The sequence below is a fragment of the Brassica oleracea genome, chromosome C9 (assembly GCF_000695525.1).
Source record: "Brassica oleracea var. oleracea cultivar TO1000 chromosome C9, BOL, whole genome shotgun sequence".
NCBI lineage: Eukaryota > Viridiplantae > Streptophyta > Magnoliopsida > Brassicales > Brassicaceae > Brassica > Brassica oleracea.
This window is the reverse complement of record NC_027756.1, coordinates 23,612,731-23,627,981: the sequence shown is the minus strand read 5'-3', so window position 1 is coordinate 23,627,981 and position 15,251 is coordinate 23,612,731. Positions and strand designations below refer to the sequence as shown.

The 15,251-nt window shown below is 36.5% G+C and overlaps 3 protein-coding genes and 1 pseudogene across 3 annotated transcripts; all 4 read right to left on the bottom strand.

The window, feature by feature from the left end:
- Window positions 1-1,168: 1,168 nt before the first annotated feature.
- On the bottom strand, window positions 1,169-2,076 carry LOC106316019. Its single transcript, XM_013753882.1, has one exon. The coding sequence runs from the start codon at window positions 1,859-1,861 to the stop codon at window positions 1,358-1,360; it is 504 nt and encodes a 167-aa protein (XP_013609336.1). The 5' UTR covers window positions 1,862-2,076; the 3' UTR covers window positions 1,169-1,357.
- Window positions 2,077-6,646: 4,570 nt separating this feature from the next.
- LOC106318909 (ATP synthase gamma chain 1, chloroplastic) lies at window positions 6,647-8,099 on the bottom strand. The gene has a single exon (XM_013757069.1). The coding sequence runs from the start codon at window positions 7,951-7,953 to the stop codon at window positions 6,826-6,828; it is 1,128 nt and encodes a 375-aa protein (XP_013612523.1). The 5' UTR covers window positions 7,954-8,099; the 3' UTR covers window positions 6,647-6,825.
- A 479-nt stretch (window positions 8,100-8,578) lies between these two features.
- On the bottom strand, window positions 8,579-11,001 carry LOC106314607 (annotated as a pseudogene).
- A 66-nt stretch (window positions 11,002-11,067) lies between these two features.
- Window positions 11,068-13,798, bottom strand: LOC106313777 (calcium-dependent protein kinase 22-like). The gene is made up of 8 exons (XM_013751687.1): window positions 13,087-13,798; window positions 12,773-12,919; window positions 12,549-12,683; window positions 12,097-12,206; window positions 11,857-12,024; window positions 11,644-11,771; window positions 11,455-11,554; window positions 11,068-11,371 (listed from the first exon to the last, which is right to left on the bottom strand). The coding sequence occupies exons 1-8, from the start codon at window positions 13,661-13,663 to the stop codon at window positions 11,309-11,311; spliced, it is 1,428 nt and encodes a 475-aa protein (XP_013607141.1). The 5' UTR covers window positions 13,664-13,798; the 3' UTR covers window positions 11,068-11,308.
- Window positions 13,799-15,251: the final 1,453 nt, after the last annotated feature.

Below are 15,251 nucleotides of genomic sequence, written 5' to 3'. Positions count from 1 at the left end.
CGAAAACCGTCGTCGTTATAATTGTGTTTTCTTGTAGTGTATTAATTATAGTTTAGTTCCACAATTTTTATTAAAAATTGATCTGGTCCATCGGAAAGAAATTATATAATAACAACAACAAAAAACATTGTATATGTATAAATAATATGATCAAATATAAAAAAAATTATCGATAATGTATACAAATAAATTCATCATGCGCAATGTATGGGTTTTATCTCGATAGATAGTGATCCACTGAAATCAAATGAAAAAAAATTTGGTTTTCCGTTTTATTCCAAGATGATTAGAGGATTCATCTTCAGCTCATTTTTCTGCTACTAAAACAAAAATCTTCAGTACTTTCTGACACTGATAAAAAGCGTTTCTTATTAATGGAATCATCTTCAGCTCAACTTTTACTATAAAACAAAATCTTTAGTACTTTCAACAATATATAATAAAAGCGCTTTTTTAATTCCAACTGTATTTGATGTTTTCTCATTACATTATTATTCATCTCACTGTTCATCTATGGTACGTGTCCATCGCTTTTTGTTATACAAATCATTCACCGCTATATTTAAATCTATTACTTTAGTTTCCATTGAAACAAAAAGCATTCTAAAGACGTCACAAAAAAATCATGCTTTCAATCCTTAAAAGTATACCTTATAAAACATACCATTTTGTATCTAATTTTAGATTTGTTTTGGTTGTAAACGTTTTCAGAATCATAAACTTAAACGCTATATTTTTAGGTTTTTGCATGGACGACAGTCCATTTAACCGGTTTGAGTCCTGAATTTGTGTCTAATAAATAATAATTTGATAGTAGATCTATCAAGCATCAAAAGCACAAATTATCGAAGAACGTAAATATATCTTCAATATATTTAAGTCCAAACAATCCATTGTAAATTAAATATATCTTCAATATAGAACATTAATAGCAAAAAACAAAAACTTTCACCAAAAAATGGTCAAGATCTCAAAGAGGTTCCAACTAAAGGTTCTAAAGGACATGGTTCTCTAGCTATGCTCTAATTTTATATGATTAAAAATTCAAAGAGAACCCAAAATAAGCAAGAGAAGAAAAAATAAAAGGGGACCTGCATGGAGATGACAAGTCATCATCACCACTATGGTACTTATCTAGTCTAAATAACACACTGAAACACAATAATAATTAAACAACAAAAAGAGCCTCTTGGTTTAGTGATCCCCACATGATGATGACGACAATGACATTGATAATGATAATGAAAATGATGTGGATGCCATGTAGTTGAGAGTTTTCATGGTGATAATGTTAACAAGAGTTATGGAATTCATGATCGGTGCACATGGATGATGATGATGAGATATTATATTTTACTTACTCCAAGAATCCAGTTTTTGTCAAAACAGCATTTCTCATTTTGCTTAGATCTCTTCCTTTGAGTGTTCTTCCAACTCCTTCGCACATAGAGAAAGATGAGATCTGTGTTTTCGCTAGCTTTCTTGCAACCCATTCATGTGGAGGAACCATGCAACCATCATCATCATCTTCATCGCGAGAATGCAAATTATGAATAGTCCTCTCCTTGCTCTTTGCGTTACCATAAACCTTGGACCAATCAGGAACATTCATAGGTGCAGATGACTGTTTTTCCCCTGAGACCTCCTTGCTTCTATGAATGTTCCACGGTGAAGATGTAAAAGAAGTAGGTGAAGATGGTGAAGTAAAATGACTTTTGGGTACTTTAATTTCATGACCTGGAGTTTTTGCTTCTCTCAAAACTGACCACACATCTTCCTCTTGAAACTCATCTTCCCCTTCTAGCCTCATAGCAGGAGCCTTTCTGCTACTAGATTGACTTCTTTTTGCTCGTGAATCCATAGATCGATAAAGAGAGAGAGACAAATATAGATCAAATCACCAAATAATATTACACAAGTAGAGCCAAGAAAGAAAGTCTTCTTCTACTATTAATGCAAATTTTCTTGCCTCTTAAAATATTTTTTTTGTTTTTGAGCCAAGTGATAATATATGTAAGAATGCGAAAAAGAGATCAGCACAAACAACATTAAACCATTTCTCTTTGCTGGCAAGTGAAAGGGAAAGACAAGTCATGTATATGTAGAAAGCTTGAAAGAGTACAAGACCCTCCCGACGAGTCAGAGGATTCAGAAAACTCCAAAAGTGTACTACAGTATCGTCTCTTAATGCTTCTTAAATGAATTAAATATAGCAATAGATTGCATTACAACATAAGCCTTTGGTACTATTTTCTACTGAGACCTGCCAAATCATTGACAGAGTCTGATTCATATTCATACAATAAGACAAAACAATTTATTGGAAAAGACTGATTATATGTCAAATTATTTATTTTTGAGTTTTTTCCGGTAAATTTTTAAAAAATTTATTACAAGAAATAAATATTATCCCAAAACAATAGGACGAAATTAAATTTAATTCAAAAGTGACTTTCATGATGTTACCTGATTAAGAGTTTTACTGACCATCTTATCCAAAAGAAAAGAGTGAGAAAGAGAAGAGATGACTTCTTGCATTTAATTTTACGTACTATATACAATAATTAGATCTACGTTTTAATCGCTGTATGAAAACTATTGAAGAGTCTAGTCTGCAATGTAATACACAAATAGTCAAAAACAATACAATTTGTTGGGTTAAAATGAACAATTCTGGTTGCGTTGGGTCAAAGATTACGATATTTTACATTAAAAACTAAAACTAAAAAATCTAGAAAACGCATGTTCATGTGGTAGTGACTTGTGGTGAGAATTGAGAAAAAGGTCATAACTCTGAACTCATCCTTCTTCCTCATGTGCTTTGTTATTAGATAAGAAGTGTGGTTTTATTAGTAAATATGCGATATATTAACTTTAATACTAACTGGATTGTTTCCATGTGTTGATTGTGCCATACAGCAATCACTTTTTTTTCTTACAACATTTCTAACCCCACTTCAAAAGAAAAAACTGCAAAATAGAGTAGAATTGCAGTCACGAAAAAATAAAAGAATAATGCATTTTTTGTTTGTTGATGACTGCATTTTCCACTCCATTTTATAGTGGGGTTGGAGATGCTTTTAGGCTATAAAAGATGACTAAAAAATGAGTAGAAATAATGAATTCATTATCACTTTTTACAATTTACATTATTTACAAAGAATATTTGTTCCCTATGATCTCTTAACATTCATTAAAATTTAAGGAATAATAGAGTACAATTATTCGTTATCAAATTAAGAGAAGAATATATTTTTTTCTTGTTTTATTCCTTTTCGTTCATTTCTTTATATTTTTTTTATGATTACCAGTTAGAACCTTAGGCTGAACCTGGCATAAATAGTCATCCGACCTTTTTTGTATTAGTTCCTTTTCTTTTTCTTTAACACTTGTAATCAAAATATTCTTACAAACTAAACTGAGCCAAACTGTCCAGTAATTAAAAAAAGTCAAATAAAAAGACACAATTAGGCATCTATAATTAATTTCAAACAAATGTGAGAGCCATACACACAAGAGAAGAACAATGTAGTTGCTTTTTCACCTCTTTCACAGTGAGTAATCGGCAGCTGGTGCCCACGACAAGCCACATGATACATTTCCTCCTCTTTATATTTTCTCTCATGTGGCTTATTCTCTCCTATGTAGTGTCGTCATCTTCTCATATTTTCTGTCTTCTCGCGTTGTTTCTTTGGATTAGGAGTCATTGACGGTATCGACGATACAACTTTTTGGTGTTCTTCGTTGAGCCTAGAGAAAAGAAGGTGTTTTGAGAGAAAGGAAGGTGTTTTGGTTCTCTTCACTGGTCCAGTCTCAAGTTGGTTACGGTTACGATTTCCGCTACACCATTTATGTCCATCAGTTGGTATCAGGGCTAGGTTAGGGTTTTGCGGTTTTCTTATATATAGTCGTCTAGGTTTAAGTTTGTATTCAGATTATGATTTGATTAATAAAAGAATTTTTCTTGAAGAGGTTTTTGTAAACCAGTGAGAAGAGTATTTTCAAATCCTAAAGAAATTTTGATTAAGAACTGTGAAGAGTATTAATTAACTCTAGTTTTTGGGTATTCTTAGAATCGACAGATCTAGTTCTATCTCTAAAATCATCTGATACATCAGTTGGTATCAGAGCCAGGTTCTTTTGATTTCTCAATCGAAGACGATTCTGGATGTCATGGTGAGTAATAGCATATATCCTATTATGGAGCCATTAATGAGATATTAATTGGATTGTTTTGGGTTTTCAAGTCATTAATAAGATAGGCAGCACTGAGAACACATTCACCCCATAATTCAACTGGTAAATGCGCTTGAAACCTTAGTGCCCTAGCCACGTTCAGAATATGCCAATGCTTCCTTTCTACTCTCCCATTCTGTTGAGGAATGCCTACACACGATGTTTGGTGGATTACGCATATACCCCAAAACAATCCAATTAGTATTGAAGACAATATATTGCATATTTCATAATATTCATCCCCTCAAGTTGGAGCATGAAAATCACAAATGTCCAACTTGGACAATAGAGCTTGGAAAGGATGACCACCAAGTGTCTTGGTAAAGATATCAGCCAATTGTACTGTTGTAGATACATACTTCGTTCGAACGATCCCGGCTTGTATGTCATCTCTAATAAAGTGACAGTCTAACTCCACATATTTCATACGCTTATGAAACACTAGATTAGCTGCAATATGAATCACTGATTGGCTGTCACAGCACAAATCCATCGCTCCAAAATGCTCAAAATCTATCGTAAACATCAAACTCTTAATCCATTTTAGCTTTTTTAGAGCAACTACCATAGATCGATATTCAGCCTCAACTGATGAATACAACATCACATTATGTTTTTTCGACCTCCATGAGACATGAGAGTTTCCCAATTGCACCAACCATCCATTCAAAGATCTCTTAGTAATTGGACATCCAGCCCAATCTGAATCACACCAAACTGTAAGATGGAAATTACACTGAGCTTTCAAGATAATTTTCATTTCAGGACACTCGTTCAAGTAACGAACAATCCTCAATGCAGCTGTCCAATGTTCTTCTCTTGGCTTCTACATGAACTGAGACAAGATATGAATTGAGTAGGCAATATCCGTCTTATTGCAGCTAAGTAAATCAGTCTCCCAACGAGTCATCTATACCTCTCTGGATCAGCGAGTAATGGCGAAGTCGACCTCCCAAACTGATGGTTTGGCTCCATGGGAAAATCTATCGGCTTCCCACCAAATAAACCAGTATCAGCAATAATATCCAGAGCATATTTTCTCTGTTGTGATAAGTAGATATCCTCAGGGTTTCGTGCAACTTCCAATCCAAGAAAGTACTTCAGTTTATCCAAATCTTTCATATGAGAACAACTGATCAAATGTGTCTTAAACTCTTGAATAACCTCACTTGAGCTTCATGTCACCACAAGGTCATCAACATACACAAGAACGTGTAAGTGCATTTTACCACGAACCAATGAAAATAATGAGTAATCGGCCCTACTCTGTTTGAATCCATAACCCAAAAGTGCCTTCGAAAGCTTTGCAAACCAACATTTCGAAGACTGTTTTAGTCCTGATATAGTGACTTTTGCAATCTGCATACCACTCCTTTCTCAGAGGAATCAAACCCTTGTGGTAACCTTATATACACTTTCTCCTGCAGGTCTCTATGAAGAAATGCATTATGCATATCCATCCAATGTATTTCCTAATTTTTCCGAGCTGCAATTTGAAGTAGCAACCTAACTGTAGTCATCTTTACCACTGTCGCAAATGTTTATGAATAATCGATCCCTTCTTTTTACGATTACCACATACAACCAACTTGGCTCTGATACCATAAAAGATCTAGAGAAAACTTATCTTATTTCTCTCGAAAGATTACAAACGTGCTTTACAACCATATATATAAAATCTCTAATTATGCACTATCTTAGAATAAGGAAACAATCCAATTAGTAAAGTCAATATATTGCATATTTCCTAATAGGTTTTGTTTTCTTAAAGAAACGTTAGAGAACCGTCATCAAGAAAACCTACGTCGTACTATATGTTTTCACGTTTCAATAAAGGTCAAGGTAAAAATGTTTCAATAAATCTCAGAGTGTCTCATGCTCTTTGTTTTTACCAAATGGTAGACTGAAACTTGAGTTATTTGTGTTGGTGCAGATATGAACGTTAAAGGATGTCCTCCAAAACATTCTATGAATTCGCGGGAATTATGCATTTATGAATTATGCTCATTTGAGTCCATCTCAAGACACATTGTGTACCCTTTGCCAAAAAAGTAAAAATACAGTTAAAGTCAAGTAATTGTTCTAACCATTTAACCTATATAAATATTTACATCTTTTATATTCTCATATTTGATATTTCTAATCTATCTAATGAGATAGATTGTTTGTTGAACTCATCTCTTTTCTTATCAAAGTTTCGTCCTCTAGTTGAGATTACTTTGATTCCAGATTTAATAAAAAAATCTGTAATCTACGTATCAAAAATTACAGCATGTAATGTTAGTTTTGCTATACTCACCACTTGATCTCGAAGACATTTTGTAATAACAAAAAAACAAAAATAGTATGATTTTCAACTAAATGATGACAAAAACAAAACATATATCTTCAAAGGATCCTACCAAAGCTCTTCATCCACAAAAACATCAACGAAGACTTTATCAAATGAAGTGACCAAAATAAATACAACCGCATTATGTTTGTAATGGCATATGATTATATAAAAATCATAAGAGTTCTAGACGATTATACATTATACGACCGAAAATGATATATATAAATTTATAAAAGAGTTCTGCTCATAACGAATCAAACCTGTGCATTAGCTCCAGCAACAATCTCAAGAATCTCACCAGTAATTTTAGCCTGACGTTTTCTATTATAAACCATCGAAAGCGATTTCTTAAGATCCGACGCATTATCCGAAGCACTACTCATCGCACTCATCCTAGCCGCGAGCTCACTCGCCAACGACTCCTGCAACGCCCTAAGAATCTGACTGTTCAGATACAAAGGCAACAGAGCGTCAAGAATCTGAACAGGGTCTTGCTCGAACTGCAAGATCGGCGAGAAATCAGCGGTCGGTGTCCGAAAAGTCTCTCTCTCGACCGTCAGCTTCCCTTCTTTGGTCGTTAACCTGAAGAGCTCGTCTTCAGCAGCGTCCACGCAGTTCCCGTTAATGTCGCAGATCTCTCCTTTGGGAGATAAAGGCAGTAGCGTGTGGATCACGGGTTCCGATTTGACCAAAGACACGAACTTCGTGTACAAGAGCTCGACCTTGTCGACCTCCTCGCTTATAAACAGAGAGAAGACATCATCAGCAACGGCTTGAGCCTCTTTCGCCGTCGGTAAGGTTCCGGCCTCGAGGTACTTGTCGACGGGGATGTACGGACGGCGGAGGAAGTACGAGTTTCCCTTCTTTCCCACGCTAATGACGGTGTAGTCAAGACCTAACCCTTGAAGCTCCTTGATCCTCGCCTCTGATTTCTTGATGATGAAGTTATTGAACCCACCGCATAGTCCACGGTCTCCGGTTACGACGACGAGGGCCACTTTCTTAACCGGTCTGATCTTGGTTAAGGGCACATCGATGTCATCGGTTTGAAGCTGTTCGTTGATGTTGTAGAGAACTTCGACTAGGGTTTCGGAGAAGGGTCGTCCGTTGACGACAGCTTCTTGAGCTCTCCTGACTTTTGCTGCGGCGACGAGCTTCATGGCTTCGGTGATCTTCTGAGTGTTTTTGACTGAGTCGATTCGGTCTCTGAGCTCACGGAGGGAGGATTGGATTGGAGCAACGGAGGAGGATCTTGAAGGGGAGGTGTTGTGGTTTGGGAGAGGAAGTGGGTTGAGAACGGAACGGAAGGACAAGGAGGAGGAGTCGGAAAGAGATGGGTTTGATGAAACACCCCACATTGTTGTTAGATTAGTGCAAGCCATTGTTCTTGATCTTGTTCAGACAGAATACAAGTTTTTTTGTTTGTTCAGACAGTGTTTTGGTTTAACCTTATCTATGTTCTTTGATTGTAAGAAGGAAGAGAAACGAAAGAAGAGGAATTGAGTGGAGGGAAGAGAAGGTAACGGATGAGGTTTGGAGATAAGGTTTATTCTCCTTTCTGTTTCTCGAAGTCTTGAATGTGGGACCCTTTTGTTGACGTGGCGTTGTATAAATGGAGGAACCGAGATCTTCAAAAAAAAAAAAAGGTGGCATATCTACCAACCAGTGCTTGTGAGTCCTCCCTAGCAGAGGAAATATCTGATAACAAGTGATAGAAATTAAATTAGTGTGTTTCGGTTTGATTTGGTTTAGTAAGATAACCCAGTTATCTGTACCGTACACATTTTGGATCTGTATGAATATTTTGTATAAGTTTCTTTCACACTTCTGACCAAAATACGTAACTCTTTTTGTCGTAAGCTTCTCAATAAAAGTACAAGTGAAAAAAAAAAGTACAAGTAGATTGCTTGCAAGGAGCTAAGTTTCAAATACTCTCACCTCGGTTTACTCAGGTTTTTTTTTTTTTTTTTTTTTTTTTTAATCCAAAACCCCCTCTTCTTCCAACCGTTATATTGGGTGAAAAGCCCTTATCATGTGTTGGTTATAATTGTAAGGATACAAAAAAAAAAATAATAAATAAAGCAAGAGACTGTAATGATAACTCACGGCTTCTATTAGTTGCTTCACTTCTGTTTCAGAGACTTTAGAGCCAAGTGTAGTTAGACATCTTTTGAGTTCTTCAGGAGTGACTGTCCCACTTTTATCTGTATTGATGTTATTGAACGTTGTTTTAAGACCTTTGATTTCCTCTTCTGATAGATTCTTTGCCATAACCTGCAAAGGTAGGAAATACGACCCACTCTAGAAATTAGTATGCTTTTTAAGATTATACTTTCAAGAGTTAGGTCTAAAGACTTTTACCGTTAGAGCTACCTTCTTGAGCTTATTCATATTACCTAATTGTTTCAAACGGGTTGAAACAATGCTATCAATAGGCATACTGGAGGCTTCTGTTGGGATAAGCTTAGAATAGCTTGGAGATAAAAGCTATATATATAAATAGGAAAGTCTTTGATGATTAAGAGTTATATTGTTCTCCTATGTTGAGTGTGTTTAGGACTTTAAATATATATATATATATGGAGATGTTGAATTGTGACATAACATATGAATTTGGTGATTTGTGATTTGTGAGTTTTGATTGATCGAATAAGAGGACTTTTTATTAATTGTGATTTTACACTTAGGTACCATTATCCTATATAAACAACCAAGAGAATAGTAAAGCTAGTCCTCAGTATTTGGGTTTACGGTTCGGATTGGGTCGGGTTATTCGGATTTTGGGTTATTGAGTTGGGATGCTTTGGATCCATTTAGGAACCAATAATTTTTTTTGATCAGATAAGTTTTGGTCTAGTCGGGTTCGAATTGGTATTCTATTTTTTATGAAATCCAAAGTAGAAACGAATTACGTACAGTACCGATTTGAGCGGCTTTAAACCCAAAACCGTTTAGAACCAAAAACCTTAGTAGAACAGAAAAAACCAAAAGTATATTCTTCTTTTATAATTTCCATTTACAGATTATATGTTAGATATATATTTATTTAAAAACTAAATATAACTAATATGTTTAGGTAAATGAATTGTATTTCAAATATTTGGTTCTCGGTTTGGTTTCAACTTTTTAGCATAAGGAAATAGGAACCATCCAGTTTTTTGTAAGTTTTGGTTAGAATTTTTATTGAGTTTGGTCCCAATTGGATTTTCGGGTTTTGGATAAAATGCCCATGCTAAGTAAGACAATTCATAAGGAACAAGAGAAAGAAAGAGAAGAAAAGAGGCTTACCAAGAAACTTAGCAGCAGTGATTCGTTTCTTGGGGTTCCTGATAAGCATCTTCTTGACAAGATCTGTGGCTGCTGAAGATATACAAGGCCATGGATGGCTCTCAAAATCAATTGGAGCATTCTGTATCTCATAGAGCATCTGTTCCTCAGGTTCTACATTTTCAAACCCCATGAAGAAGAAACAAATCAAGAAAGCATTAAGTTTCTTTTTACTAGTCACAGAGGGAGGTTGGCCGCAGAGTAGTATATGTACAAAACAACCCCTGCACTCCAAATGTCAGCTTCTTTCCCCTAATGTCCTTTGTAATACTTCAGTCTTCAGGAACAACATAACAACCAGTCCCAATACGATCATTATATACTTCTCCTGCATCAGTGATATGAATATAACAATCTATTAAGTAATATGGCTTACTTGACCATATCAAAGAGATCACCTTCTTTGATAAAGACAGCACATCTAAAGTCGATTGCTTTAAGCATAGCATTCTCATCGTTACTCGAAAACAAGAAGTTCTCAGGCTTGATGTCACGATGCATCACACCCATGAAATGACAAGCCTGCACAACATTCACAATCTGCCTGATGATTCCAGCAGCATCTTTCTCAGGATGCCTCTGAGAACTGGCCATCTTGTCGAATAAGCAGCCTTTACCGCCACAAAGCTCCATCACCAAGTGTACAGAGTCTTGGTCTTCGTAACGTTTTTGAACTCAACAATGTTTGGCTGTCCAGACAAATGCTTCATGATCTGAATCTCTCGCTTCACATAGATTTCATCTTCTTTACTCTTTAGCTTCGTCTTGAGTATGGACTTGCAAGCATAAGCCGTACCAGTAGACTTCTCCTCGCATTTTCGAGTGATGCTGAACTGTCCTTCACCGAGTTTCTCTTGGAGGGTATAAAGCTTCTTGATGTCCTCGAATGGTTTGTCAAGTATGATCTTCTTGGTTGGTAAGTGTGGGTTTTTAAGTTGACTGACATGGTCTTTAAATATATATTTTAAGTTGGTAAAATGGTCTTTAAATATTAGTATTCTGTTTTTCTCTTCATCTCAACTGTCTTTTTAACAGTCTTTAAATAATCATATTTATACAGTATTTTTATATATAATGCATGTATTTGGTCTCACAGAATGCATGTATCTCTCTTAAGGAGCTACCAGTTTCGGTTTGTTCTGTGATTGGTTTTGTGATATTTGGTCTCCTTCTACTTTTGGTGTTTCTTTACTTGCCTCAAGTCAATATTGTAAACATAGCTACCAATCTCAGGTTGTTTTAAGAATAAATTGGTAATAGTGTATTTGGTTACAAAAAGACATGTAACACAAGTTTCATGATCAAACTACCTCTCACCTCGGTTTCCCCGGTTTAACTCTTCTTCTCCGGTTTAACAAAACCGCTTTCAAGTGAAACAAGTGCTTATGATCAGTGATGAATAAGTTGCCCTTATGACTGCAAGTTACCACTTCTCATCATAGCACAAAACTCCTCATAGTTTATTCTTCCGTCCTGTGAAGAATTCATTCCAAGATTCAGAACCAGGTTAGATGTAAAACCGGGATTAAGGGAAATATGTAGAGTGTGATCCTTACATTATCTTTATCAACTTCTGATATAATTTCTTTGACACAAGCTTCATCTCCCATGCCATGCTCCTTCATGGCTATATCCAACTCATCCTTGGTTATGTACCTATAATACAAACACACCAAAATACATTGACGTTTTGAACATTCTATTTCTCTCCATTTTTGCAACTCTTCATTGAACTTAGTACTTACCCACTGTTGTCTTTATCAAAGTGTAGGAATGCTTTGTGCAAATGTTCATCACGTTCCAATCTGTGTCTATGCATCGTCGCTGTGATGAACTCCGTGTAATCTATTGTTCCATTACCATCCACATCAGCCTGACAATATATATATATACATCATTATGTGTTTCAGATTCTTTCCGTATGAGATTAACAAAAGAGATGGTTTATGAGTACTTACGGCTTCCATGAGTTGTTTAACTTCAGCTTCAGGGAGTTTAGAACCAAGTCTGTTCAGCCCAGTTTTGAGTTCTTCATAGGTGATTGACCCGCTTTTGTCGGTATCCATACTCTCAAACATGGTTTTAAGACTTCTGATTTCCTCTTCTGATAGACCCTCTGCTATAACCTGCAAAACCAAACAACACACAAATCACATTCTGAATTTTTCAGGCAGTATGAGAGAGCGAGTTTCTTTTACCTTGAGAGCTAGCTTCTTAAGCTTGTTCATAGCTCGGAATTGCTTCAAACGAGACAAAACAACGCCATCAATAGGCTTATCAGGAGCTTCACTCAAGATCCAAGGATGTTCTATAAAAACCACAAGTATTGCTAGTTATAGACAACCATAAACTCACAATTACATTCAAGACAGAGCAACCTAAGGACTTCAAGCTTCACATAAGGTATTTATAAGGCCTAAGCAAGGGTTTATAAGCTCAATCTAGATTCTTGTAAGAAGCAGGGCCAGTCCTTGAAGCTTATATAGATACATGCCCCCAAATTTGTAAAAATTTATTATTAATCGAAATCTATACTAAATCGCTTAAACCCCAAAAATTTCAGAGCCAGCCCTGATAAGAAATTCACAACACCCACCAAACACAAACAATCATGCCTTCAAAGATCAAAATCTCAAACAAAGAGGCTTACCAAGAATATTTTCAGCAGAGATTCGTTCCTTTTGGTTTTTGTTGAGCATCCTCTTGATAAGGTCTTTTGCACCCACAGATATACAAGGCCAAGGTTGGCTATCAAAACCAATTATTCCTTTCTTAATCTCATCATCTACAAAACAAACAATCACAGATTAAAAACCACCACCAAGAAAAGGAAGAACAAATCAAAGTCATTATTTATAGCTTAAGCTCCTTTACCATTTCCAAATGGAGGGCTGCCACTGAGTAAGATATACAATATAACACCTGCACTCCAAATGTCGATCTCTTTCCCATAGCTTTCCTCTCTCAACACTTCAGGAGCAGTGTAGTAAAGACTGCCTACTTTCTCCTTCAATTCTACTCCTGGACTTGTTGAAAATACCATTCTAAGTATCAAACTATCTAAAAATAGCTCTATGCATTGTAAAGGTAGCAAACTTTTGTGAATGACTGATTATTTGAAGCAAAATATAAGCAAACAGTCATGACAATCAAAGTCCTTATGATGATGATGATTCAGTAGATCTAACCTTCTTTGATGTAAACAGAACAACCAAAGTCGATGGCCTTGAGCTTAGAACTCTCTTCATCATCACTAGAGAACAAGAAGTTCTCTGGCTTAACATCCCTGTGAATCACATTCATCGAATGACAAATCTGGACAGCGTTCACAATCGACTTAAAAATTCCAGCAGCATCTTTCTCAGTGTAATATCTATGAGACTTGACCAAAGCATCGATCCTGTCGAATAACTCACCACCACGACAAAGCTCCATCACGATGTGTACAAAGTTCTCGTCCTCGTAAGAAGCATGAAACTGCACGATGTTGGATACTCCTGAAAGGTTTTCCATTATCTCAATCTCTGTCTTCACGGCTTCTTGGCTGGTGAGGTTCCTCTTGGGGATGGATTTGCAGGCGAAACTACGGCCTGTGGAGATCTCTTGGCACATGTAGGTTGTGGCAAACCCACCTTTGCCTAGTTCTTCACGGAGTTTGAACAGCTTTTTGAACTTTACTAATGGCTTCCCCAGTATGGTCCCTGCAGGCTCTCGTTCAGTGACGAGATCAGATGCTGGTAGACTTTTACTGCCGCAACAACCCATTGGTTCAATGGGGATCTTCAGAGATTATGTTTCTTTGGTTTTAAGAAGAAGAAAATGATGCAGGAAAGATTTAAGAAGACTTTTGTTTGACGATGGCCAGACAAGTCTTTGGTCTTTGTTTTTTCTTTTCTATTATTTCTTTTGTCATTTTCATTTTCAGTTACAGAAGGAAGGAAAGAATAACTTTTTGCCTTTTATAACTTTTTGCCAGACAAGGCTTTCGGGTCATTTTCATTTGTTATTTGCACATGATAGCCTTTTTTTTTGCAAGGCAAACAGAGAAGAATGTCAAACTATTCTCAGGATTTTAAAAGAGTACGAGGCTGTTTCCGGGCAACAAATAAATTTTCAGAAATCTTCAATTCAATTTGGTCATAAGATTGAAGAGTCTAGTCGACAAGAGTTGAGGAATATTTTGGGTATTCAGAATTTAAGAGGAATGGGATCTTATCTAGGGTTACCCGAAAGCCTTGGGGGATCTAAAGTCCAAGTGTTCGGATTTGTTCAAGAACGTTTGAATAAGAGGGTAAATGGATGGACTTTTAGATATTTTACTAAAGGTGGGAAGGAGGTGATTATTAAGTCGGTGGTTACGGCTCTGCCAAATCATGTCATGTCTGTTTATCGATTACCAAAAGCTACTGTTAAAAAATTAACGAGTGCAGTAGCTCAATTTTGGTGGAGTCCAGGAGGGAGCACAAAAGGCATGCATTGGAAATCATGGGATAAGTTATGCCTCCCCAAAGACAATGGTGGATTAGGTTTTAAGGATCTTATGGATTTTAACACGGCGATGCTTGGAAAGCAACTGTGGAGGCTGATTGAGAAACCAAACACTCTTTTCTCTAGAGTCTTTAAAGGACGGTACTATAGGAATGCTTCACCCCTTGAACCGATCCGATCTTACTCCCCGTCATATGGCTGGAGAAGTATGATCTCTGCTAGATCTCTGGTTTGTAAAGGACTAATTAAAAGGGTGGGAACAGGTTCATCTATTTCCGTATGGAATGATCCTTGGATCCCAGCCACTCGCCCGAGACCAGCAAACAAAAATCTTCACAACAGTTACCCAGATCTCACAGTGGATTCCCTCATTAATTTGGAATCCCGAACTTGGAATCTTGAGGCAATCAGGGCTTTGGTGGATCCTCATGATGCACAAATTATTGAAAGTATTCCATTAAGTAGACATCAGATGGATGATAGGAATGGATGGCATTTCACTAATAATGGGAAATATTCGGTCAAATCAGGGTATCAGGTGGAACGGGTATATCCTGATAAGGAAAAACCACCAGAATTTTATGGACCCACAGTGGATCCGTTAAAAGCTTTCTGTTGGGAAGTGCGGTGCCCACCGAAGTTGAAGCACTTTTTATGGCAACTCGTTTCAGGTTGTATAGCGGTAATGAAGAATCTGCGGGGGAGAGGAATACAAGGGGAAATTTGTTGTGCTCGATGCGGAGACCCGGAGGAATCAATTAATCATGTGTTTTTTGAATGTCCTCCAGCACGTCAAGTGTGGGCACTATCTAAAATACCATCGAGTCCGGATTTTTTTCCAACTTGTTCGTTTTTTGGTAACATG

Bases quoted from the DNA above. Each gene is read 5' to 3' on its own strand.
- LOC106316019 (XM_013753882.1), bottom strand. From the start codon at position 1,861: ATGGATTCACGAGCAAAAAGAAGTCAATCTAGTAGCAGAAAGGCTCCT.
- LOC106318909 (XM_013757069.1), bottom strand. From the start codon at position 7,953: ATGGCTTGCACTAATCTAACAACAATGTGGGGTGTTTCATCAAACCCA.
- LOC106313777 (XM_013751687.1), bottom strand. From the start codon at position 13,663: ATGGGTTGTTGCGGCAGTAAAAGTCTACCAGCATCTGATCTCGTCACT. The intron at 12,684-12,772 runs GTAAAGGAGCTT...TTTGTTTTGTAG, and splicing joins CAGCCCTCCATTTGGAAATG to ATGATGAGATTAAGAAAGGA. The intron at 11,555-11,643 runs GTAAGTACTAAG...TTTGTATTATAG, and splicing joins TTTGATAAAGACAACAGTGG to GTACATAACCAAGGATGAGT.